The 26859-nt window shown below is 39.4% G+C and overlaps 1 protein-coding gene across 1 annotated transcript in view; it reads left to right on the forward strand.

Annotated features, from left to right (window-relative positions):
* Window positions 1–5101: 5101 nt before the first annotated feature.
* Window positions 5102–26859, forward strand: part of LOC101683054 (glyceraldehyde-3-phosphate dehydrogenase-like) — a 47453-nt gene continuing 25695 nt past the window's right edge. Inside the window, exons 1-2 of the mRNA XM_045088137.1 lie at window positions 5102–5138; window positions 7539–7590. Coding sequence (XP_044944072.1) covers window positions 5102–5138; window positions 7539–7590 — 89 coding nt within the window. The remainder of the gene's footprint in view (window positions 5139–7538; window positions 7591–26859) is intronic.

Below are 26859 nucleotides of genomic sequence, written 5' to 3' on the forward strand. Positions count from 1 at the left end.
CATGGCACTTCAGATACGAAATGAAAGTTTAGGGACATCTGTTTATGTATGGCAGATCGAAGACCTCTGACAGCTTACTCCTTCCAACATCCTGCCAAAAGTTCAGCAAAGAATAAACCCAAATAAAACAACTATAAGAAAGGAAACAATGGCAGATGAAGATGGTTAATATTTCAGAAGACTGACAGCAGATGGCCTCATGGTAACTGACTTGTATCAGCGTTCTCCACTCTGCTAAGGTTTTGTGGGATAGTGGCAATGAAGGAGCTGACGAGGGGGTGGAAGAGCACACTCCTTTCTCTCTCCATTGTAGTTTGTGTGAGGGCAGAGTGTGCTCCTCTGTGTACACTGGACCTGTCCTTGAAAGCTGGGTAAGCTGTATCTGCATAGTGAATGTCTGTCAAATTGGGTGGAAGATTCTCCCAAGAACCGTAGAGCATCCGAGATCTTACCCTGGTCATGAGCAAATAGGTTAGCCTGCCACATGGATGTTGGCAGAAGACATGGGACTTCAGGGACAGAGACAAAGAACTCTTATTACTTCTAACACAATAAACAGCATGAACTTCATATTCCCATAAGGTCCTCTTGCTCCCCAAGTTCCACAAAAGTGATGTAAAACACATCTGGTAGATGCCTATGCAGTAACTTTGTGTCACAGCTGAGAAACCCTAGCTTAGAAAACTCCAGCCTTTCATGATCTTTTCCTTCATGACTCATGCAAAACAACTGTTCCAACATTTGCTTTGGGGGGATGGTGGGAAAGAGTCGGGGGAAATAGTATCTCTGTTCTACTGGACAGCAAGCAACTTTCCTCTCTTCCAGAGAGAGACACTATCTCTACCTTCCAAACTATCTGTTATATACGTGGTCTTGAAAAAGATAGTGGGTAAAAAATTTGTCAGTGCTCCTGCTCCTAAAACATGCAGATTTGCAAGAGACCCATGGAGAATTATCTCCCAAGAAAGTTATGAAACTCTTCTGATTCTTCTGATAGCAAAAATGTAACTTAACCACTTTTGCCTGGGAACCAGTCCTTATGGTCCCATAGAGTTTCAACTGTGAATTGTGAAATTATACACAACTACCTTGTTAGTTGTTTGCCTATTTTTCTCAGCCCCACTTATAGTTTGCTCTGTGATGTTGGGAGTAGGACTCCAAAACGACATCTTCCAGATACATTCTTCTGATAGGAGGTGTTGGCTGGAGGTTGGAAGGCAGGAGGAGAGGATAATGGGTCCTCTCCTGGTTTTCAGCTCAGGTTTGCAAGCCTCCAGAAAGAGAGGACAGGTATAGCCATAGCGTCCAGCTTCCTTTGGTACTTCCAAAATCAGCCTGCAGCTGCCTCTCAGTGGCCTATGCAGCAGGCATGCTTTTGGAAGAGCAGCCCTACCAACCCTCCCTCATCCCTACCCAATCAAGCATGTGTCCTATCACCTGCCATTCTATCCTCAGAATCCCACTTCTATTATCGTCCAGCCCTGGTCTCCCTTTGCTTTCTAGCACCCACATGGTTATGCCCCCTTCTCAGAGATTTGAGCAAAAACCAGCTCTGTGAGGGTGCCTTTTCCTATCCTAATAACTTCACAGAACTTTTAGGTTCTAGAAACACATCTCATCCTTTTTGCTTTCTTAGTTCTGGAGGTGGTAGCATTCCTGGTATTTTCTATAGGTTACCTCAGCATCCCACTTCCAACCTTTCAGTGCCTGAGTGTCAAATCTCTATATTAAATACCTCTGTTTGAAATACCTAGCATGGGTTTTGCTTTTATGACTGGCCTTTGGCTAATATACAATACTCATAGTTAGAATGATCTCATGTTTTCATCCAGTGTTTAAATTTTCATTTTCTCTTAAATTTAACTTTTATCTTTATCAAAGAACATAGTTCAAAATACCAAATAGTACAACAGTCCCTTGCCCAGTGGCATGGTGGTTAATGTTTAATAACCACCTGTCTAGAGAAAGAAAGCCTTTCATTTATAATATATGCCAATTTCCACATTGTAAATATACCATCCATAGCCAATTGCAAGTGACCCATGTGACATAACTGGACACAGAGTTGGGAACTGATGTGTACCATCAGCTTTTGTGGGCCAGCATGAACCAGCTCCAGACATCCCTGACCCTTCTGCATTCTTCCTCACCTTCAAGGCGACCACTTCAGCTTTTATAGCCAGCATGGTTGGTTTTGACCTCCATATTGCCACGTGAAGAGAACTAAAGGGAATCACCTCTTTGTCCCAATGCAGGCAGAGAAAATAACTGGCATTTATTGATCATATCCTTCACTTACTTAACCTCTTCTCCTTTATGCCTCAGTTTTAATGGCATTTCCTGAGAGAAGCCTTTCTTAATCACACCCAATTTAAATTTGGTCCCATATGCTGGTCATTCTTATACTCCTTTATTCTTTAATTTCATGGCACACATCCCTGTTTGTAATTCTATTTAGGCTCATTTATTTATTGTCTGTCTCTTCCACTAGTTTGGAAGCTCCACAAGGCCAAGGATTTCATATATATTGTTCCTCACTGTATTCTTGCACAGTATTTGGAAAGCTCTTTGAATAGTACTTGCACATTATAGCTGCTGGATAAATATTTGTAGAATAAAGGAATAAAGGAGTGAAAAGATAATAAAAAGAATGAATGTATAATACATGCTAGGTACTCTCCTGAATTATTTCATACATATTATTTCATTTACCTTTAAAAACGCTCCTACCAGGTATCAATCATTGTCTCCATTATAGAAATAAGGAAGTTATCTCAAAGAGGTTAAGTAATGGGCTTCAAAGTGTTTTCAGTAATGTTAGAATTTTACATAAAAATTGGGTCTTTTGGTTCAAAGCCCTGTGTTTTTGTGCTCCATCACTGCTGAGTTAATATTCAGTCTTATTCCTCTGCTTAGGCCTTAAATTGTACCTTATTCCAAGTTCTCATATATATTGATTGGCAGGTCTTTTTGACTTGAGCAAAAGAAAATAAAATCTGACCCCTAATTATGTCTTTGGCCTAATACTCAACCACTTCTTGTTCTTGGTTCCTCCTGCCACTTTAAAATGCAGGCCTTTCATTAAGTGACTGTGGTTCCAATCCTCTCATAGAGGAGTGAAACTGGATAAGATAAGAGGGTTTGGCTGCTGGTGGGCCAAGCTAAGGAATTTGAACTTCATCCTCTCAGCAATATTAGCTATTCTAGCAATCAAAGTAAGGGCTGCCAGAGGTGCCTGGGTGGTTCAGTTGGTCAAGCATCTTCAGGTCATGATTCCAGGGTCCTGCGATCAAGCCTCATATCAGGTTCCCTGCTGGGGAAGCCTGCTTTTCCCTCTACTCCCCACCTGTGCTCTCTTTCACTATCTCTGTCCTCTCTCAAATAAATAAAATCTTTAAATTTTTTTAATTTTAAAAATTTTAAAATTTTAATTTAAAAATTTTTAATCACTTTGCAAGAATTTTATTACCAAGGAGGCTAAATATATTTTGAATTTCTTAGCCATTTACTTCAGCTATGCAAAATGTATTTACAAGTATTTTTTAAAATTAACATATAATGTATAATTTGCTTTAGGGGTGCAGGTCTGTGAATCATCAGTCTTACACAATTCACAGTGCTCAGAATAGTGCATACCCCCCTCAATGTCCATAACCAAGCCACCCTATCCCTCCTTCCCACCCCCCAGCAACCCTGTTTGTTTCCTGAGATTAAGAGTCTTTTATAATTTGTCTTCCTCCCCCGTCCCATCTTGTTTCATGTTTTTCCCTCCCTTCCCCCACGATCCCCCACCCTGCCTCTCAAATTTCTCATATCAGGGAGATCATATGGTAATTGTCTTTCTCTGATGGACTTATTTCGCTCAGCATAATACCCTCTAGTTCCATCCAAATGGTAAGATTTTGGGTTTTTTTTTATGACTGCATAGTATTCCATCGTATATATACACCACCTCTTCTTTATCCATTCATCTGTTGATGGATATCTAGGTTCTTTCCGTAGTTTGGCTATTGTGGACATTGCTGCTATAACCATTTGGGTGCACGTGTCCCTTCAGATCACTACATTTGTATCTTTAGGGTAAATACCCAGTAGTGTGATTGCTGGGTCGTAGGGTAGCTCTATTTTCAACTTTTTGAGGAACCTCCATGCTGTTTTCCAGAGTGGCTGAACCAGCTTGCATTCCCACTAACAGTGTAGGAAGGGTCCCCTTTCTCCACATCCTCACTAGCATCTGTCATTTCCTTATTTGAAGGTTAAATACAATGAATGGATAGAATACGACTATAACAATGAAAATTTAAAAATAAAAATTTTTAAAAATTATTGATAAGATAAAATAGTTTAAAAAGGTTAAAATAAGAAAGAGAAAAATTTAAAAAATAGAATAAGAGGGGTGCCTGGGCGGCTCAGTGGGTTGAGCCTCTGCCTTTGGCCCAGGTTGTGATCTCAGGGTCCTGGGATTGAGCCCCACATCAGGCTCTCTGCTCAGCAGGGAGCCTGCTCCCCCACTCCCTGCCTGCGTCTCTGCTTACTTATGATCTCTCTCTCTGTCAAAAAAATAAAATCTTAAAAAAAATAGAATAAGAAAAAATAAAATTAAAAAAATTTAACTTTGAAAGACTAAAGAATCGTGGGGGAAAAGCCATGAATTCTACGTGTTGCATTCCCCTACCTCTGGAGTTCCCCAGTTCTCATTTGTTGATGAACTTGGTCTTGGCTGGATGTTCCTGCTGATCTTCTGGGGGAGGAACCTGTTGCAGTGATTCTCAAATGTCTTTGCCCGAAAAATTGCACCGTGCTTGCCAGGGGCCAGGCTAAATAATCTGCTCTGTTTTGCTCTTGGGAGCTTTTATTCCCCAAACCCTTTCCATATAGCTTTGGAGGATGGGAATGAAAATGGCAGCCTCCCAATCTCCCACCCCTAGTTGCTGAGAGCTCTGGGCCCCCACGCCTCAGTGCGCCCTCAGAGAAAAGCAGTCAGTCACCCCCGTCTCCCTGGTCTCTGGCCGCACTGCATGCTCAGCCAGACTGTGACCAAACCTTTCTATCTCTGGCACATGGCCCTGTTTGGAGTCTTAAAACACAGCAGTTTCCTGCCATGCGTGCTTCTGCGCTGATCCTCCTGGAAGAGGAAGGTGAGTCTCCCTGGATCTGCCACTTGCAGTGCAGTGTCCCTGCTTAAAAGCACTGGCCTAACTGTGCCTTGGATCTTGGCTTAAGGTAACCCCGAGCTGAGAGCCGCTCCTCGGCTCCCTCTCGGCAGCCTGCTTCCCCTCTCCAATACCTGGGAGCTCTGCCACTCTCAAGACACCATCCGGTCTGGAGACCACACTGTCCCAGCAAGGGCTCCGCCCCCTGCTTAGCCTCTGGAGCAACGTCCCTCAGTGCAGCCGACTTCTGAAAGTTCCTGTTTTGTGCTCTGCTGCTCTACCACTTGCGGGGAGCCGACCCCTCCCCACCGTGATCTCTCTTCTCATATACTGCCCCAGATTCACTTCTCTGCACATTCTATCTTCCAGAAAGTGGTCGCTTTCCTGTTCCTAGAATTGCTGCTCTTCTTTTTGATCTCCTATTGAGTTTGTAGGTGTTCAGAATGTTTTGATAACTATCTAACTGAACTCCCAGGATCCCATGAGATTTAGGTCTCCTACACCTCTGCCATCTTGCTCTAATTTAAATTTAAAAAGAAATTGTATTTCTTTATTTGAGAAAGAGAGCATGAATCGCATGAATAGGGGGAAGGAGCAGAGTAGCCCTATACGGGGCTCAATCCCAGCATCCTGGGATCATGACCTAAAGAGTAGGCAGGCATTTAACTGACTGAGCCACCCAGGTGCCCCTAAATAAATAGTCTTTTTTTTTTTAAAGATTTTATTTATTTACTTGTCAGAGAGAAAGAGAGAGAGCATAAACAGGGGGAGTGGCAGGCAGAGGGAGAAGCAGGCTCCCTGATGAGCAGGGAGCCTGATGTGGGACTCAATCTCAGGACCCTGGGATCATGATCTGAGCCAAAGGCAGACACTTAACTGACTGAACCACCAGGCATCCCCTAAATAGATAAAAATCTTAAAAAAAAAAAAAAAAAGGTAAGGGATGCCAGAGTGAAGGATTTTTCAGAGAATGAAGATAGTGGCAGAATATAGGGTAAGTTGGAGTGGAGAAGTGCAGGAATTCTGTCTCAGCGTCTCTTTTTAAATCTATGTTTGAGATATTAAAGACCTGAGCTAAGATGGTCACAGGAGAGGTAGAGATGAGGAGATGGAAATAAGGGACCTGAAAAGAACAATAAGCACAGTTCAGTGGCAAAATGGAATATTTTGTGGAAGGAAAATAAGTCCAGGACAGTAGAATTGGTTATGGCTTCTTGCTCAGCCACTTACTAGTCATATGCCTTTTGGCCTTATCTTGTTCATCTGGAAAGAAGGAGGCAGGGCTAGATGACCTGGGTTTCTTCCAGTTTGAAAACTTTTAATTGTGATTAAAAGAATAAAAATTAGTGCAAGGATTTATGAATTAAAGGATAGTGAAGCCTGTTTACAGAAATGAGGAAGGTGGATACATGCCTAGCTGTGCTCACATGTATGTGTGTATATATGTGTGTGTGTGCAAGAGGAGGAGGAGAAGGAAGAACAGGACATTACCAGAATAAATCAAGACTTTCTCATATGGTAGTAGATAATCATCATGAAAATATATCAGCACATTTCTCAGCTTTTTCTGCATTTGTCCTTAATCTTAGAGTATCTTCCTATACTGCAAAGGCTGGAAATCTAAAAATTACAGCTTGGATTCTGGCTGTAAATTGTATTCAATCAATTAGAGGCACGTGTCCTAGCTTTGGAAGGCGGAAATGAAGTGAAGGTCATTTGTCTCCTTGAAGAGCAAAGTAATGGAGATCTGTATCTAAAGGGAGTTGAGGTGTCCAGGTTTGCTACTTCAGTGTCTGATCACCAGATTCATGGGTGTTGAGACACAGTGCTGGGAAAGAGCTTTCGGATTTCTAGATCAGGCTTCCTGATGCCTAATACTCCAACTCTTTCAAATGATTTAGCAAGCATCTTGCTCCCCATGTTAAATCTTTTTCCATAAAAAATATCTAGAAAGATTTGTGTTGCCTGTATTAAACTAACACAGAGCTCAGATTCAACACAAAGTCTCCCTGGTCCATTGATTTCAAAGTCATCTTATTTCGCTTACTAATAGCCCACAATCTTCTTTCATATTAAGAGAACAATAGAATCTCCATGCAGGAAATGTCACTGGAGTCTTCTAACAAACATATATTTCTGTCCATAAAGAAGAGGAAAAAATCTACTCCATTTTAGGATGGCTATGTGATCAGAGGCTAGATCACACCTGGTTTTCCCCAGGGACTTGGGTCAACCGCAGAGAGGAAAAGAATGAGACAATAGTTACAACAAATTGTAAATCCTTTAGGATACCCCTTAATTCCTATGTCATTGCTCCTCGCTGAGACAAACGTTAGAACCCATCCGAAAGGAGAAAATACTGAGGGAAAGTGATTGCCCTTGTAGATGAGAAATCAGCAAAAATCAGTGGCATTGTCACTGTTAGTGTGTCTTACAGGTACGTACATTTGAAAGGACTGTTCACATTAGTTTTCCAAGTATGGTTCCTACACCAGCAGCATTAACATCACTCAGGAATTTGTTAGAAATATAGATTCTTGGGTCTTACCCCAGACATACTGGGACCAGAAACTCTAGGTTTGGTGACCGGTAATCTGTATTTTTATTTATTTATTTATTCATTTTTTAAAAGATTTATTTATTTATTTATTTGACAGACAGAGATCACAAGTAGGCAGAGAGGCAGGCAGAGAGAGAGGAGGAAGCAGGCTCCCCTCTGAGCAGAGAGCCCGACGAGGGGCTGGATCCCAGGACCCTGAGATCATGACCTGAGCCAAAGGCAGAGACTTTAACCCACTGAGCCACCCAGGCACCCCTGGAAATCTGTATTGTTAAATTATCCTTGTGATTCTGATGCTTGCTAGAGTTTGAAAATGATTGATAATTTGAAAATTATCAATCATCAATATGCATTCACAATGTCCTTCACAGTCAACGATGACTGAATTTTCTTTATGGGTGTGATGATCTACGTGGCTGATGGCTATAGATAAGCAAGCTGTTTGTGGGTGCTGCTTTAAGCTCGGGGGTCAAATAACTTACCCAAGAACAATGGTAGTTCACTGAGAAGAATTTTAGTTTTTTCTTTTGGAACTATGTTCAAAATATTCACGAAGATGAGAATAATATTTTCCTATATAGGAAAATTTGGGTGTTTTTTAAAGTAAGTGTATAATCCTATGAAAATTAGGTTTAAATAATATTGTTCAATTGACAAGTGAGTCATCTTAAAAACAATTTTAGAGACTTGTCTGTCTTTATTTTTCTTACCATAAAATTTTGAGACTTAAACATATGTATATGTTATATCTCTCAGAAACAGAACCATAATATAATTTTTGTTTTTTATTTTCATTTTATTTTATTTTTGATTAATTAATTAACTAATTAATCTCTGCTACACCCAACATGGGGCTCGAACTCATGACCCCAAGATTAAAAGCCACATGCTCTACCAACTGAGACTACCAGGTGTCCCCATGCCTTTTAGAGGAAAGAAAATTCTAAATAGTTTAAGTGGTTAATAATTTTTGGTGGTAAATGATGAGATACCACCTGAATTCAAAACACTTTATTATTATTTTGCCTAAAACATGTACAAAAGCAATTTAATATCAAGCAAAAATAGTTATGGAGACAGATGTTATGTCTTGGATCACCTTATCCTTTAAATAAAGAATATAGGTTAATGCTAATTAGTTTTAATAAATGTTTTCAAAATACATAAGTAGCCATGCCAACTGAATATTGTAAATGGATTCTTGAGATCAGATCCTTTAAAGCCTTCAAAAGCATAGAGCCATTCTAATATTACCAAATGCTGAGTCAGTGTATTTCACCATCATCAGAACTGGGAATGAGATATTCGGGGCGCAACTAATAAAACTCAGTCCTTGCTCATATTGTTTCATGAGAGTCTACTTTTATGAGGCGAGTCCTATCTCTATGAATAATTTGTTCCATAACCCAACTCATTCTGTTGGTTAAAATTTGGGTATTATTGCATAATCTTGTTGAGGAAAATAGAGTAACATCTTGAACAGCCAAGTAGCTCTTTTTAGTCATTTTCAATAATAATGTAAAAATGAGAGCACAAATTGATTTATGCTTGTGGCACTATTTGAAATAAAAATGAAGAAATTGTCTCTTTTACAGGGTTCAATTCTTCAAGGAATTGCATCAATGTTCTCTCAGTGTGTTCAGCTAATGTTTTGTTGAGTTTTAACCATTTCTTTGCTTTTATTAAATTTCTAATGGGGTTTTTCTGCTTAAAAAAGGTTTATGCTAATGTAACATATATTTTAGCCTGAAGGAGTGTATGAAGGACAAGGAAAATAAACATGTCAAATTGAATGAATGGGATTGTGTTAATGATCAGAAGGGATCATTCAAGGATGTAGCTGAATTTCTCCCCAAAGTGCCTATTTCAATCACTCCTTCCTCTTCCAGAGTGGATTGTTCAGTTACAGTTTCCCATTTTTCTCTCTCTCTCTCTTTTTAAAAAATTAACATATAATGTATTATTTGCCCCAGGGGTACAGGTCTGTGAATCATCAGCCTTACACATTTCATAGCACACACCATAGCACATACCCTCTCCCATGTCTATAACCCAGCCACCCTCTCCCTACCCCCCCACCCCCCAGCAACCCTCAGTTTGTTTGGTGAGATGGAGAGTCTCTTATGGTTTGCCATTTCTCTTGAATCCTTAATCTCTACCTGGCTCCTTTACTTCTGCGAGAAATGTGCTCACTTTTGCTCTCTTCTAAATTAAAAACCTTCCCTTCACTCTACACTCCCCTCACGCTATTTTCCTATTTTTCTCCTCCACTTTACCACCCAATCAGGAGCCTTCCAGGGTCCCTGACATCATCCTTTCGCCACCTGCTCACTTAAGTCTCCACAGTGTGGTTTTAAGCACAGCATTCTGAAAAATCTCTACCTCTTACGGGAAGGAAAGGAAAGGAAAGGAAATGTTGTTAGAAAGGAGGACACAGAAAGCTTCAACCATGTTGGTAATGTTCTATTTCTGTAACTATTTTTTATAGAAATAAAATAATTTTGCAATATTTTTTAAAGTAGCCTTCCACCATTGCTATTGTGCTAAAACTTGTCATCAGATGCCAAGACCAATAACCTTCCCACATGATTTGAGGCTACTGATCCAACTTCCTTTGTTTAGAAATTGTTTTCTCACTATAAAATATTACTTCCAATAAAAATACAGACAATACTATGAAAAACTTATTTAAGTATTTAAATTAAATTCTTAATGAGGAGGGACAACTGGGTGGCTCAGTCAGTTAAGCGTCTGCCTTTGACTAAGGTCATGATTGCAGGGTCCTGGGATTGAGTCCCACACTGGGCTCCTTGCTCAGCTGGGAGCCTGCTTCCTCCATCTGCCTCTGCCTCTCCTCCCTGCTTGTGCTCTCTCTCTCTCTCTCTTACTCACTCTCTCTCTCTCAGATAAATAAACAAAATCTTAAAGAAAACAAATTCTTAATTAAGGAGCTTAAATCCCTATTATTCCCAATCTCCAGAGATAACCATTGTGAACATTTTTTTTACTGCAAGTGTTGTGTATATGTCTGCATATTTTGCTTAGTAAAATTTCTGTTTTATATTCTGATTTTTCTCTTAATATTAAATTAAAGGCATTTTCCCAAGTCCTTTCACTATTCTTCAAAAGCACAATTTTAAAGAACAGCTTAATATCCTGCACTGAAAATATACAATTATTTATTTAGCTGACCCATTCATTAGAACAATCAGCTCTGTTGATCTTCCAGGACAACATTCCCTGAATACTTGTCTTGTTCTGGGAAGGCTTCAAAGTGTCTTGTGTTTCTTATCTCCCTTTGACCTCACAATAGCCTTCTTTGGACCAGAGGAGAGATCAAGGAATAAAACCAGAAAGGGGCAGTTTCTGTGAGTCAAACCTCTTTATATCTCTTGACCTATTCTTTATTCCTTCTGTCCTACACTCCCTTGACATCAACTACCCCTTTCTGCAGACTACCATCAAATCTCAAGTTGCTGTTCCCAATTTCCCTTTGGAATTCTGGGGTTTCACACTTAACTACTTCCTTCCTGGTCTTCTACTCTAGGATGTTCACAAAACACCTTAAACTTGAGATGGCCTGAACTACCCTTTTGCCCGACAAACCTTCTCTTCCTTCTTTCCACCCCCAGCTCAGTGAATGGCCCTACAACCCAAGGTATCATCTTTCCTTTTGCATCACCAGTTGTTAAGGCCTGCCCCACCTCTTTTATATTTTCCAAAATTATTATTTCCCCTTTTCCTCAGTGACTTCTCAAGTGACTTATTCATTACCTCTCTTCTGGACCATTTTAACAGACTCTTTGAGGAACTGTCCTGACTTCCATCCTTTGTAGTGTCAATTCATTTGATCTACATTGTTTTATTAATCTGGCTCTGTTTCGCTTATACACCTGCACTCATGCTTCATGCCCTGCAGACAAAGTCTAAATCCCTGGGCCTGATATTTAAGATGTACCTTCTGGCAAGACCCACTGTTCTGGCAAAAATGACGTCCACACACCCTTGTGCTTTTGCTTTTATTCTTCTTTCTACACGTAGTGTTTGTTTACCCATGCTTCCTCTTCTCCACCCTCCCACTTTATTTGTGCTAAGGACACCCATCTGTCAATATCCATGTTACCATCACTCCTACACAAATCCCGCCTTACCCTCCCCTTCAGGACAAATATCTTCCAAAATTGAGACTCAGTAACTCTTTGTCTTCTTTTTTGGACCATATCACTAAAACTGTAAAAGTATAATGGGAGAAACTCTTGGGTCCCCTATGACAGTATGAACTCCTCTAGAGCAGGAATGTGCATCCTCCATCTTGCTGCTCTCTCTGGCACCTGGCACAGTGCCTGGCACGTAAAGTGCTCAGTAAATGCTTGTCAAGTGTTGGAATGAATGATTCTGCTGACCAGTATAACATATCCATATCACTAATTCCATTTCCTTTCTTTACCTTAACTCTGTAATTTTGGCCCCACTTCACTTTCTGTCCACTTTCATACCTTGCAGATTCCTTGCACCAGCCCCTCTCAGGAAGCCCCACTTACAGTAACACTTAAGAGACACCTAAGAGGGGTGCCTGGGTGGCTCAGTAGTTAAGCATCTGCCTTTGGCTCAGGTCATGATCCTAGGGGCCTGGGATCGAGCCTCGCATTGCATCGGGCTCCCTGCTCAGCAGGAAGCCAGCTTCTCCTCTCCTACTCCTCCTGCTCTCGCTGTCTGTGTCAAATAAATAAAATCTTTAAAAAGAAAGGAAGAAAGAAAGAAAGAAAGAAAGAAAGAAAGAAAGAAACAAGAAACACTTATAGCCCCTTCTCTAGTAACTAATCCCAAACTATTAGACTGACATTTACTTGCCCATCCATTTCCTCTCCCAGGAATTCAGTTCTCCAGCACTATTCAGAGAGGTATATTATATAAGCATGGATGCTTTTGGTTACAAGTGACAGAAATCCAACTCAATCTAGCTTGAGCCAAAAGTGGGCCTTTATCTGAAGGATCTGGCAATAGCTAGCAGAACCAGAAGAAGAGTTTCAAAAACCTGCTTGGTATTGGGGGTTTCAGCATTTGGAACTGGGGACTCTCTTGCCATAAAGACACTCTTTCCCTCTTGTTCTTCATCTTGTTTCTAATTAGTTTAGTCCTGGCATGGCTTGGCTTAGCTTCATTCTCTCCACCTAGAAGTGAAGGCAGACATTAGAGGCAAAGACTGGAGGTAAGAAGGAAGAGGAAGAAAATCCAGGCTGGGGTAAATAAAGATCACCAATCCTCAAGCTCAGCACTTAAATTTTTGCCCAGGTATGGTAACCAACCTAGCCTGTTAGTCTGCTTTAGCCAACCTAAGCTTGTCTTTGTCATTTATAATTAAGAGAGTCCTGACTAATGTAAGTAAATTATTTATCACAGGACTGGCTAATTATTTAGGAGCAATTCGGTAAAATACAGCGACTTAAAAGTGGGATTGAATTGTCCACATTGTTGAAATGTGTCAACAGAAACTGTGAGTCCTGTTGTAGACCTCCACCAAATTTGGATGATTCTGTATGCACATTTTCAAGGGAAGCGTTTTCTTTCATCTTATTTTTTTATTCTTTCATCTTTAAACAACTTTTTATTTAAGAAGAAATTTCAAATTTCAACCCCATCTCCACTCTCTAAATCTCCCACACTCACCAGGTTCTCAGATTTATATACTTGTAACATACCTTACAGATATTCCTTATCTCTTTCCTCATTATCACTCCTTGTTTTGTATAAATTGCTGTTATGTTGAGCTTTCTTTCTCCCTTTTATTAAGGCAGTTATCCATTTACCAGTTTTATCTGAATTATCATAGGAAAATTTATTTTCCCTATAAAAATAATTGGCTTATTTAACTGCATTTTTATTCAGTAGTGCCTAAATTTACAACTGTTCTCCATAAGGTTTTTACTGTGGGGAATTTAACTTCTTTTTATTTAAAAGCTTTTTGGAACAGTGTAATTTTCTTTACCTTTGGCATTTCTAAATTCTTAGGAAATGACCAGTAACCCATCTGTTGCTAGATGCTTTGGAAGCTTCCCATTAGCTATGATGTGATACAATGCTATGCTAAATTAAAATTTATATATTCTTTGATTTTCTTTGTAATGGCTATTAGAAAACTTTTATCTTTGAGTAATGGATTATTGAATATCCAACATGACATCTTTTTATTTTTCTCTGTTCATATTATCTGTATTAATCCACTTCTACATGATCAGATGAAAGGAAATTCTGCATCTGAATTTCTAATGGGCTTTGAAATACATTGTTTCTTTGTATGCTCAGATATATATTCAGCATAAAGACAGACCTGTGATTTCAAAAAAATGTTACCTGTGTTCCCATGTTTTAAAATTTTACTGGAATCTCTTGACAATATTTAAATAATCTGTATTATGATGACATGGCTCCCAATATAAAAACACGAAATAGTCTGAATTTATGGGTTTCGTCTTTGAAACGCCAATTCTGAACAAGGACAAATCAAATTGATTTTCTTACTCAAAACCCACATTACTTTCTGTGTTTATTTTCTTTTTAAGAACTAATCTCAACTATAATAAATCCACATATAATAGGATTGTCTTAAAGAGAAAGTTAATTAAATCAGAAGGTAAAAGGAAATCTGTCTTTCTAAAATCAGAGCATATATATTCCATAATACATTTCCTTCTAGATCAATGGTCTGTGAAGCCTTGTTCCATATTCAGGGTGGTCTCCTGAGTGTCCTGTGAACTAATGCCATGTGGTGGTAATATTTATACTTTGACAACATCTGTATTTGGTCTTTGGCATAAATTAGTAATGCATTCCCTGCTCTCATCAAAAGTAACTTCACATTTCTTATTAATCTCAGTGACATTTATCTGACAGTGGAAATTGGGAGAAGATAGTAAATAAAATAGTTGGTTTCATGGATTTTTAACAAGTATTTTTATTGTGGTAAAATATACATGGCATGAAATCATTTTAACCACTTTTACATTATGTAGCATTAATTGCATTCACAGTGTTGTAGAGCTGTCTGTTGCCAAAATTCTCTCATCACCCCAAACAGAAACTTTGTACTCATTAAGCAATAACTTCCCAGTGCCCCCTTTCTTCAGCCCCTGGTACCCTTTAGTTTACATTCTGCCTAATAATCTAATTTGCTTATTTTAGATATCCTGCACAAGTGGAATCATACATATTTTCATTTTTGTGTCTAGATTATTTCCTTTAGCATAATGATTTCAAGTTCCATCCATGTTGTAGCATGTGTCCAAATTTCATTCATTCTTATGGCTGAATAATATTCCTTTGTAGAGATACCACATTTTGCTTATCCCTTCATCTGTCAACGGACACTTGGATTGTTTCCATCTTTTGGCTATTGTGAATAGTGCTGCAGTGAACATTGGCAGGCAAGTATCTACTTGAAACCCTGTTTTCAAGTCTTTGGGGGCATATACTTAGGAATGAAATTGTGGGGTCATGTAGTTACTCCATATTTAGCTTTTTGATGAACTCTTACAACTGTTTTCCACAGTGACTGCAATACTGTACTTCCCACCAGCAATGTACAAAGGCCCAATTTCTCTGCATCCTTGCCAACACATAATTTCTGTTTGTTTGTTTATCCATTTGTTCATTAATTTATTTATAGCCATACCATTAAGTTTGAAATCATATCTCATTGTGGTCTTGATTTACATTTCCCTGATGACTAATGATGTTGGACATATTTTAATGTGCTTATTGGCCATTTTTATATCATCTCTGGAGAAATGTTCCTTCAAGTCCTTTGCCCATTTTTAAATTTTGTCTTTTTTTTTTTTTGTTGAGCTGCAAGAGTTCTGTATATATTCTAGATATTAAATCTATATTCCATATGTGATAATCCAAATATTATCTTCCATTCTGTAGTTTCTTTTTACTCTCTTGATGGTATCCGTTCATGAAAAAAGTTTTTAATTTAAAGTCCATGTATATCTCTTTGTTGTTGACGACTCTGCTTTTGGTGTTATGTATAAGAAACTATCCCCAAATCTAAACATGAAGATTTGACCTTATGTTTTCTTCTAAGAGTTTTTTACTTTTGTCTCTTAGATTTAAGTCTTTAACCCATTTTGAGTTAATATTTTTTATGGTATAAGGGACTTCATGGTTTTGTTTTGTTTTTTAACCTAATAAAGAGTAGATTTTAAAAACGTTTTTGAAAAAGAGAATGCTTGTACACTGTTGGTGGGATTTCGAATTGGTACAGCCCCTAGAGAAAATGGTATGGTGGTTCCTGAAAAAATGAAAGTTAGAACTACCATATGATTCAACAATCCTACTTCTGGCTATATATCTAAAGGAAATGAAACCACTATCTTGAAGAGGTATCTGCACTCCCATATCCATTACAGCATTATTCACCTTATCTAAGCCATGGAAATGACCTAAGTATCCAGCGACAAATAAATGGATGAAGAAACACACACATGCACACACACACTGGAAAATAAGCCACAAAAAAGAAGGAAATGTTATCTTTTGCAAGTATATGGATGGACATTGGAGGCATTACGCTAAGTGAAAAAAACAAACAAATGCTATAGGTTCTCTTCAATGTGGAATCTAAAAATGCTGAACTCATAGAAATAGAGAGCCAAATGGTGGTTGCTAAGGGTTGGGGGGCTGGGAGAAATGGGGAGATGTTGGTCAGAGGGTACAGATTTCCAATTCAGAGGTAAATAAGTTCTAAAGGTCTAATTTACAGCATGTAGTAAGCAATGAATAGTTATAGTTAACTAATTGTATTATATACTTGAAGGTTGTCAAGAGGAAATCTTAGATGTTCTCAGCACACCAAAAACAAATGGTAAGTATGAGGTAACGGGGTGTTAACTAACCTTATTGTAGTAATTATTTCATCATACATTTGACCCTTGAACAACACAGGGGTTGGGTCACTGACCTGCTGTGCAGTTGGAAATCTGTGTATAATTTTTGATGCCCCCAAAACTATTATACTAATAACCTGCTCCTGACTAAGATTCTTCAGTAACATAAGCAGTTGGTTAACACATAGTTTCTATGTTATATGTATTATATACTACAATCTTACAATAAAATAAACTAGCAGGAGATAGTTTTAAGCAAAAGCCAGTCACCTTGTGTCATAGTTATCTATTGCATGAAATACAACCAGCGTGAAAGTTTAAAGAGAGAACCGTGGCTTATGGATGAGGAATTTAAAAACTAAGCTATTATTTAGGAGGAAAAGTGCAAGGGAGAAGGGCTGGTCTTACATAACTATACATGTTGTTTAGCTGACATGCTTTCAGGAGGTTCTTACTTACCATCCCCTGTATATCATCCTTTGACTTGTCAGGAAACCAAACATTAGACACATTTTCTTTTCATTAAAATATTATCAACCCTTGGTAGAAACAAATCTTAAAAATATATTATTATAGAATTATTTAAACAAATTAGGTCATTTTTAGTTACCCAAGAAAACTTGAATCCATCTTTTTTTTTTTTTTAAGATTTTATTTATTTGACAGAGAAAGAGAGAGAGAGATCACAAGTAAGCAGAGAGGCAGGCAGAGAGAGAGGGGGAAGCAGACTCCCTGCCGAGCAAAGAGCCCGATGTGGGGCTCGATCCCAGGACCATGAGATCAGGACCCGAGCCGAAGGCAGAGGCCCAACCCACTGAGCCACCCAGGCACCCCTTGTATCTATCTTTTAAAAAAAACCAATGATATCTGCAGAAATTATCAGTTTTGCTATGGGGTGGGAATCTTGTGCCCCAAATTGTTAGCAACCCCAACTCATTTAATATTCTCCTCAATAAAACCATTGCCATGATCGTCCTGGTTTTGCCTATTTGCCTCATATGGTCTCAGTAGTGAAGTGGAGGCAGGGTTGGAATACTTCCAAGAAAGGTTAGTAAAGCAGTTTTTTATTCTGGCTACACATTAGAATCACCTGGAGTGTTAAACACACACACACACACACGCACACGCACACACACACACACACGTATGTGTATATATATATAACCATTTTTGTGAATGTATTGATTAAATATGTATCTTACATATGCTGATCATATATATATATATAGGTTATATATATACACACACTGATTATATATACAAACACAATGCATATTCAGAGATCATATATATATACACACACACACTGATTTTATATTTACATATATATGTGTATGTGTATTAACACACACACACACACACACACACACTTTAAATAGATTGAGATAGATACTGAATATATCATGCTTGGGCCCTACCTTCAGTGATTCTGATTAAATTTATTTGAGTGCAGCTCAGAGGGGAGGTAGTTTTAAAAGCTCCCCGGGTGGTTCTAATGTGCAGCCAGGGCTGAGAACCATTGTGCCAGCTGAAAGGTAACAACAGGAAACAGTAACAACAAATACTAAGAGTACTATGAAGCCACATAGCTGGTGTCTAAAACATGGCCTGCTCTTCAAATCTTGCAGACCACTCTAACTCTTTCCCAAAGTATCAATAATCATTCTAGCGTATACTGGGAAGAAGCCCATGCCTAGAAACTCTCCCTCTTTAAAATCTGGCAGGAGAGCTCTATCCACCTCCAAACTTTCAGTTTCTTGTCTGAGGACCTGCCTTTTTCATAATGATTGACACTGGAATGTTTAACCCTTTTAGAGAAGAACTAATCAAACCATTACCCATCACAGAAAAATCATTATCTGTAGCTTTATATCTTCCCTGTCCCATTTCTGCTTAACAGCAGGTACTAAAGGCCTTCAGTCTGTAGGCTCAAGCCAAAATGATTCCTGAACTGAGCCTAATCGAACTTGGTGATATATTGGGAAGTCTACGCTCTCCAAGGAGTTAGGGCTTACAGTGAGTTTTACTGACGTCAGTTGACAACTGTTCATTACCCATCAATCTGCGTGTCCTGAACAATATCAGCCCAAGTATGGCTTTTTATATGCTGGGATTCAGCTGGTGGGCATCCTTTTTAAAGGACCAATCCCAGAGCCTGGAGTTTCTTAATCCCCACAGCCCTGGCCTAATATATTCATGACTGGATGAACTTTCCCCCATTCCTTTCACTGCTTGCCTGAGGTACACGTCCCAGGACACCATTTTGCTGAAACTTCTGGACCATTTTAACTTTCCACACATCAGTCCAAATTATTTCATGAGACTTCCTAGTAAGATATTTGACTTTCTGTCCCATTAACAAGCAATAAACCCTCCAACCACCCACCCCTGTACCCTAACAGGATCCAGGACACCAGAACATGAATGAGATGAATGAGTCTCTCTGCCCATTCAAGGAAGGACAGCCTCTGGAATGAACTGGATTCCTCTGATTTGGCAGATGGAGGCTTCACAGTATTGATGTAAGGGTCATAGGATGGTTCTGTACATTACTTGGTGAATACTGGGTAAACTATGCATGTCACACCTGTGACTGTTTGGGAGAAACATAAGCTATCATTGGCATTGATAGGGGCTGGAGTCAAGAGATGTTGGACATCCAAGGAGGGTGAAGGAAAATAAGAGCTTCCTGAAAGGGAAATACAAGTCAGCATTGAACTTGGCCATTTTCTGTTTCTAATCAAGGGTAGGGAACTCATGCTGGGGATGTGGGGGCAGGTTGCAGAGAGAAGCCTCAAGAATTATGTCTGCAGTGAGAGACAAACCTGAATGAGAAGAAGGAGCTAATTACATTTCCCATGCTTTTAGCAAAACTCACTGTGAGGCCTTGGTCAAGGTCTCCTGCAACTGCTTTTGTCTGCATGAATCATGGCAGAAAGTTTGAGTAGATAGCATATTCATGTCAGTACATAAGGACTACATTAATAGATACTAAGTAAGTGGGCACGAACTTCCCCATTGTAGCTGTGACTTTCCACAGGCGGATTCACTCAGACACACCTCTTTCTTTTGTAATGAAGAACACTTATTAAAAAGACAGAGAAAACCAAGGTACCTGGGTGGCTCAGTGGGTTAAGCATCCATCTCTTGATCAGGTCATGATCTCAGGGTTGTGAGATCAAGCCTCACGTGGAGCTCCATGCAGAGTGTGGATCCTGTTTAAGATTCTCTCTCCTCCTCTTCCCCTCCCACTGCTTCTCCCCTTCTCTTAAAAAAGAGAGAGAGAGAGAAACCTCATGCATTAAGGCCAAGCGGTGTCATCACATAAAAGGCATTAAGGCGGGTGTTCTGTCAGGATCAACAGGAGAAACAGCTGCTGTGCGTGACTTAGTAAGGCAGTTACACATACCCCTGTGGGACCTGGCAGAGCTGTTGAGGGTCTGGGGCCCAAAGTTGTTGTAAACAGGTTAACCAGACCATCAGGAAGGAACGACAGACATGGACAAGAGCAAGGACAATCTGAGATCTGTGAGGTTAGATGAAAACCTATTTCCATCTCTAACTCCAGACTTTTTTTTCCCTTTAAGATTTTATTTATTTATTAGATAGAAAGAGCACAGAAGCAGGGTGAAAGAATAGAGGGGGAGGGAGAAGCAAACTCCCCGTCGAGCAGGGAGTCCAAAGTGGGGCTCCACCTCAGGACCTTGAAATCATGACCTGAGCTGAAGGAAGATGCTTAACCGACTGAGACACCTAGGTGTCCCTGTTTCCAGTTTGATGGAACTTAATCAACTTCTATAGAAATTAATATACAGGGTTTTTTAGTAACATAAACTTTCATTTCACTTGGATAATACTTAGGATTGGGATTAGCATGGCAAGTTTTTATTATATCTGTAAGATATTCCAACACAAGGTGATAAGCCTGGGATAGGCTTTGTGGGCTCTTTATCTCTTGATAAGGAAGGCTTACAGGCCAAGCAGAGGCCTTGTGTGATTCAGTGGGGGGTCAAAAGACTGCACACCTGAGACTCTTTCCCAATAGCAGTGATACCTGACAGGGACATTTGTGAACAGTAAGAGGTTGACATGTTCTTTGTTATCTGCCACACTGCCAGCAATTTTCTGGATGGAAGGCTACTCCATTAGCTTCGGTCACAGAGTGAAGATAACATGCAGCAGAGCACATCTGCCCCCCAATGGACATAAAATGAGAGCAAGACATAAACCTCTGTCACTTAATCCCTTGAGATGAGGAAGTGGGCAAATCTGAGAGCTATGTCTACCATGGACAGAACCTGGGATGGATTGTACATGAGGTAGAAAATGGCACCACAGATGACTTCCAAGTCATGGTTTGCATAGCATGATAGGGGCTGGAGAAATTCACTGTGGTCAGAGGGGTCGCAGAGGGTCCAGGGGTCTGATAATCGGTAGTATCGTGGTCTGCTGGTAGCCATTGAACTGTAAAAGCAGATGAGTCAGGAGCTCGAAATAAACATTTGCTTTAGCCATACCAACCAGACTTGAGAGCCTGGAAGCTCCACAGACCCAGTGCATTGGCAGTGGACTGATTGCAGGAAATGGGTAAGGCAGGGAAGCTTGATCTTGGGTAAATATGGTGTAAGGCAATCGTGTTGGTCTGAGCAAGCCAGTGGGTTACAATACAGGATATCTCTCCTGTGGCTGGATAATCCTGGAAATATCAGCTTGGGTTCAGGCAAAAACAGTCCCAGGCTGCAGCAAGGGACACAGCAGATGGAAAGGGCTGTGGGCCTGAGGTTCAGAGACAACATTCAAGTCCTTAGATAGTTTGGTAAATCATGGTCCCCTGTCTTTGTGATTCTAAATGACAAAGAAGGATAACAAAGTAGGGATTTAGGCAATGAGGAACATGACACCACTGCTATCTCTTCCATGGGAAGCTTGAGAGATCTTTTAGAATGTTGGATCATATCACTCAAGCGCTTAAAATATATCAATGGATTCTCTTTACTCTAAGCTTAAAGACAACCTCCATACCTGCGTACAGAGTCCTTTGTGCTCTGACCTTTGCCTTCCTCTCCAGTCTCACCCTGTACCCTGTTCCCCTCATGCTTTGAACTATAGTCACAGTGAAGTTTGTTTATTCCTTCAAACTCCCCATATTCCCATAGGGCCTCTACATGTGATATTCTCTGTGCTTGAGATGGTCTTCTTTTTCTGCTTCATCTGCTCAGCTTCTACTCAACCTTAAGCTTTGACCGAAATTTTTATTTTCCTTAGGGAGTCTTCTCTTATTGCTCTAATAGGTCAAGTTCCTTTATTATGTATTCCCCTGGCCCTTATCAAAGCTATACTTTTAATTTATTAGTAGTTCTTTAACTAATATCTGTCTCCACAGATAATATAATAATATTATTATTATAGTATGATCTAAGGCAAGAGTCAACATTTTTTTTTCTGTAAAAGGCCAAATTGTAAATATTTTAGACTCTGTGGGCCCAAATTCTCTGTCACAACTACCCAACTCTGCTATTGTAGTGCAAAAACCACAGACAAAATGTGAGTAAATGAATGTGGCTATGTTTCAATAAAACTTTATTAACAAAAATAGGTGGTGAGCTCTATTTTGTCGACAGCTCTGAGAATCTAGAACATTCAACATTGTCTGCTTTGCTCACCATTTTATCCTAAGTCCCTAGCACATTGCTTTGTTCACAGCAGGTACCAATAAATAGTTGCTGAATGAGTGAATGCTGAATGAATTCCATTCATTGCCATACAAATAGACTTTGGCCATTGTGTCTTTTCCATATTTATATTCTACCAGGAATGCCTTCTCCCAAATCCAAATTGGATTTTGCTTCTCAAGGCTTTTCTTTTTTTACCACTTTTTTCATAAAGCTTCCCATGATTACTTCAGTTTCCAGTGCTGGAAATTTTTTATACCTGTAACTTGACCAAACACACTTAAATAGGAATTTACAGTTTAACAAGCTCTTTCCCAAGTTTGGCACTTTGGGCCAAAGTTCCTTGAGTCCTGATTGCATCTGAGAAGTGAAAGAGGGTAAAAATAGTGAGGACCAAACACAAGCAATAAGTTGACAAATAATCTTACTGTGTATGTGTCAGTAAGAATGCTTTATACTGGTATTTGTACTGGAAGATGTGAGTCCACAACGTGGAGGATGAAGATGACATTACTGAGAAGACAACATCTAAGACAGCTTCTTAAAAAAAAAAAGAAAGAAAGAAAGAAAGAAAGAACATCCACATATTAATTACAGTTGGTTTAGGATAACACCAAGAACTTACTTTAGTCCTCCCCAACTTTCATTATGAAAATTCTAAAACATAAAGGAAGTTTAAAAAAAAACAACTCAAGGAACATCTGAATACCACCATTTGGATAAAACAATTGATAACATTTTGCTATCCTTGTTTTATCTTCTCTTTATATATTTTCTGATCCATTTGGAAGTAAGTTACAGACATCAAGCATTCCATCTTAAATAATTTATGGGCATCTTTTAAAAGTAGGGGCATTCCATGGCATAACCCTTTACCATTAGCAACACTTCCTACTGTGATCTAATATCCAGGCCATATACAAACTCTCCAATTATCCCCAAACTGTCTTTTATAGTTATATTCTCTAAAAACATGATCCAACCCATTTGGCTATTAAGTGAGTCTGACCTCATAAAGCAAAATAAGAGTTCTTGAATATAAAATATATAAAAAGTCCAAAGCAGAAGAAGCAGGTGCAAAAACACAGGGCATGTTTTGGGGAAATAGCAGAGCAATACTCTGTGACCCAACAGCACACAGAATTGATGGGACATGACTTTGAAGGAGTCTAAAGAACCAGATCATGAATGATCTTGAGTATTACTCAGAGGAGCTCTGAATTCGCTCTCTGTTGAGGTGTCCGTTATAATGGACAATGTCAGGACTGAATACTCACCTGTAGGAGCAATCTCACCAGTCTGGTATTCATTAGCACTAGTCTCCCTTTCACCCATCTTCTTTCACTCTAACATTTTAGATTGTTGTATTTTTAAAAGTAGTCCTCTCCAACTATTGGCTTATAGCTGACTGCATTCAAGTCTTTCCCACAGGATAGGAGTTTAGTTTATTCTCAAAGGGACAGCTGAGCATATTCTTCCAGAAAGGGACAGACGTACCTCTTCAAAGAGCATCCTGTGAGTCCTAGGCGGCTGAAGGCCACCAGGGAACTTGACCCTTTTCTCTGCCCTCGGGAAGGCTGTCCTAGATGTCTCTGTCATCACTTCTCTGAGGCTAGAACCTAGGATGTGCTGGTCATTTATATGGATGAGTAGTTGCCTTTTGTGATGTAAAAGTGGAAGTTCTTTGAAACTAGTTACAATTAGATTACCATTGATGTGAAAACTACATAGAATTCAGCATCTTTTTCTTTTATTTATAGTTAAGGACTTAAAGGCCAAGAGATGGTAAATTACTTGTTTAGGGTCACAGTACAAGCAGTGCTGACCAACTCCCCTCCAGTGGGCACACAGCCATGTGTCAGTCCCTGAGTTCTGGGCATCACATAGTTTCTCTCTGATGGGGTCACCTGATGAACTCACCTGGCATCAGACTGCAGGCAAACTGGTCATTGCCTTATTTCTCTATATCAGCTTTGACCTCCTAACAGTCCCTTAGCCCTTGAAGAGCTATGGCAATGTCCACTCACTAATTACTATTTCAGTCTTTCTCAGGTTTAGCCATTTCCTTTCAGTTTAATCACTCAGGATATTCAAAGTATAACTTCTAACTCTAATGCCTTTGGGTAAAAGCTTAGACTCTTCTTGGATTTCCTTTTTCTGCTTCTCTTTTCCCAAGGATGGCTTCTGGACATTTGGGTGCAACAAAGAAAAAGGACCTTTGGGTCTGCACTGTCTAAGGTTGGGTTTCTCAGAAGTAGACCTCGAGTTGAGGATTCTCTAAAGAAGTCCTCCTAAGTAGTGTCTGGTGAGAATACTCAGGGGGCTTCTAGAGTGAAAGAAAAGTCCTTTGTGTTGGTCTAGGTAGTTGTTTCACTGGTGTGTTTATCATTAGAAAATTTATCTAATTGTACACCAATTGTGCACTCTTATGTAAGTTATATTTTAAGTTATACATATCTTATGTATGTTATATTTTAAAAAGGCTATTTTTTCTGAATATACATATAGGAGCAAGCAATTTATGGATATAGGGTGTATGGACATGGATCCTATGGTTGTAGTATATGGATATAGGACTTCCAATTTTTTAAACATTTTGTGCTACAACAGTATCTTTAAAAAATAATAGCTTTGTTGACATATAATTCATACAATATAAAATTTACTTTTAACATGTACAATTCAGTGTTTTTTTGTATATTCACAATTGTTTAGCCATTATCATTATTTAATCTCAAAACATTTTGTCATAGCCCCAAAGAAACCCTATACCTGTTAGCATTCATAACCCATTCCTTCCTTCCCCCAGTCCTGGCAACCACTAAACTACTTCTATCTCTACAGATTTGCCTATTTTTGACATTTCACATAAACGTAATCATATAACATGTGGTCATTTGTGACAGGCATTTTTCACTAAAGGTGATTTTTTTTTAAAGATTTTATTTATTTATTTGAGAGAGAGACAGTGAGAGAGAGCATGAGCGAGGAGAAGGTCAGAGGGAGAAGCAGACTTCCCATGGAGCTGGGAGTCCAATGCGGGACTCGATCCCGGAACTCCAGGATCATGATCTGAGCCCAAGGCAGTCGTTCAACCAACTGAGCCACCCAGGCGCCCCACTTAGGGCGATATTTTTAAGACTCATCCATGTTATAGCATGTATTAGAAGGTCATCCTTTTTTTTAATTGCTAAATGATATTCCATTACATGCACATTAGACATTTCATTTATCTATTCTTCAGTTGATGGACACTTGGGTTGTTTCTGGGTTTTTTTTTTTTTTTTTTTGCTATTATGAATAATGCTGCTATGAACATTCACATACATTTTTTTAAATCCTTTTTTAAAAGATTTTATTTATTTAATTGACAGAGATCACAAGTAGACAGAGAGGTAGGCGTGGGGGGGGGCGGAAACAGGCTCCCTGCTGAGCAGAGAGCCGGATATGGGGCTGATCCCAGGACTCTGGGATCATGACCTGAGCCGAAGGCAGAGGCTTTAACCCGCTGAGCCACCCATGCGCCCCGAACATACACATACATGTTTTTATGTGGATATTTATATATATGTAACCTAATAGAAACTTAAACACATTACAAGGCAGTCTTTGAAGTTCATATCAAAGAGGAAAATCAAGGCAGTAATTATAGATTATTTAGAAATACATGACTGTTATATTAACCTTATATTGAAACTCACAATGATACATCAAAACTGCACTCAGAGGAAAATTCATAGACTTAAGTATTATATGGAAAAGAATAAAAGTACATGAATTTAGCATTTATCTCAGGAAACTCAAAAAGAACAAGAGCAAGTGTAACAAACAGGAGAAGCCAATAAGAGAGGAGAAGGAGGAGCCAGCCAAGGAATGGTGAAATTTCAGGCAAAGTCAGGTGGATGGTAGCTTCAACCTGATCCTGCAGGGGGACTCTGTAATCTTAAATTATTTCTCAAAGTAGTCCCAATTTAGGGACTTAAGGTGAAGAGATTGGGCTTTCCTATTTCCATCACACATCCCCCACCCCCATAAATCATTGCCTAAGGTCTACTCCCATGACACTTCTCACACTAGGTAGGTAGCAGGTGGATAAAGCTGTCCCAGGAGTCTGATGGCATCCCTCCAAAGAAGAGTGTCAGGTGAAGGCATTAGAGGCAAAAGCACACTTGAAGTGCATGTGGGTGGGTGTTGCGCACACAGAACTTGTAAAGGCATACAAGAGGGTGTTGGCAGAGCACTGACAGTTTCCATCTCATGGTGTCTTTTGGCTCATCTGATCTATGTAAAACTGTCCTTTGTCTATGTGGTTGCATCTTACCATGTAGGACAAGAAAATAGACTAACTAACACAAACTGATAAAGGGATAGCGCATAAAACTTAGAGTAGTTTCCTGGCTTGGTCAGGACCTGGAAGTCTCCGACACATGACCATCCACTGTAAAACCTAAGCATCCATAGGCATACTTACTTATTTGACCTTGCCATGGTTCACATTGGCACACCCTCCCCTGGTCATGGCTTTGGCCATTTACCACATGGTCTCTGTTGTGTAGTGATCTTGTCCCTTGCCATGATGAATTCCAGAA

This window comes from Mustela putorius, unplaced genomic scaffold (assembly GCF_011764305.1).
Source record: "Mustela putorius furo isolate JIRA1106 unplaced genomic scaffold, ASM1176430v1.1 tig00003834_pilon_pilon_pilon, whole genome shotgun sequence".
In the NCBI taxonomy this organism is placed as follows: Eukaryota; Metazoa; Chordata; class Mammalia; order Carnivora; family Mustelidae; genus Mustela; species Mustela putorius.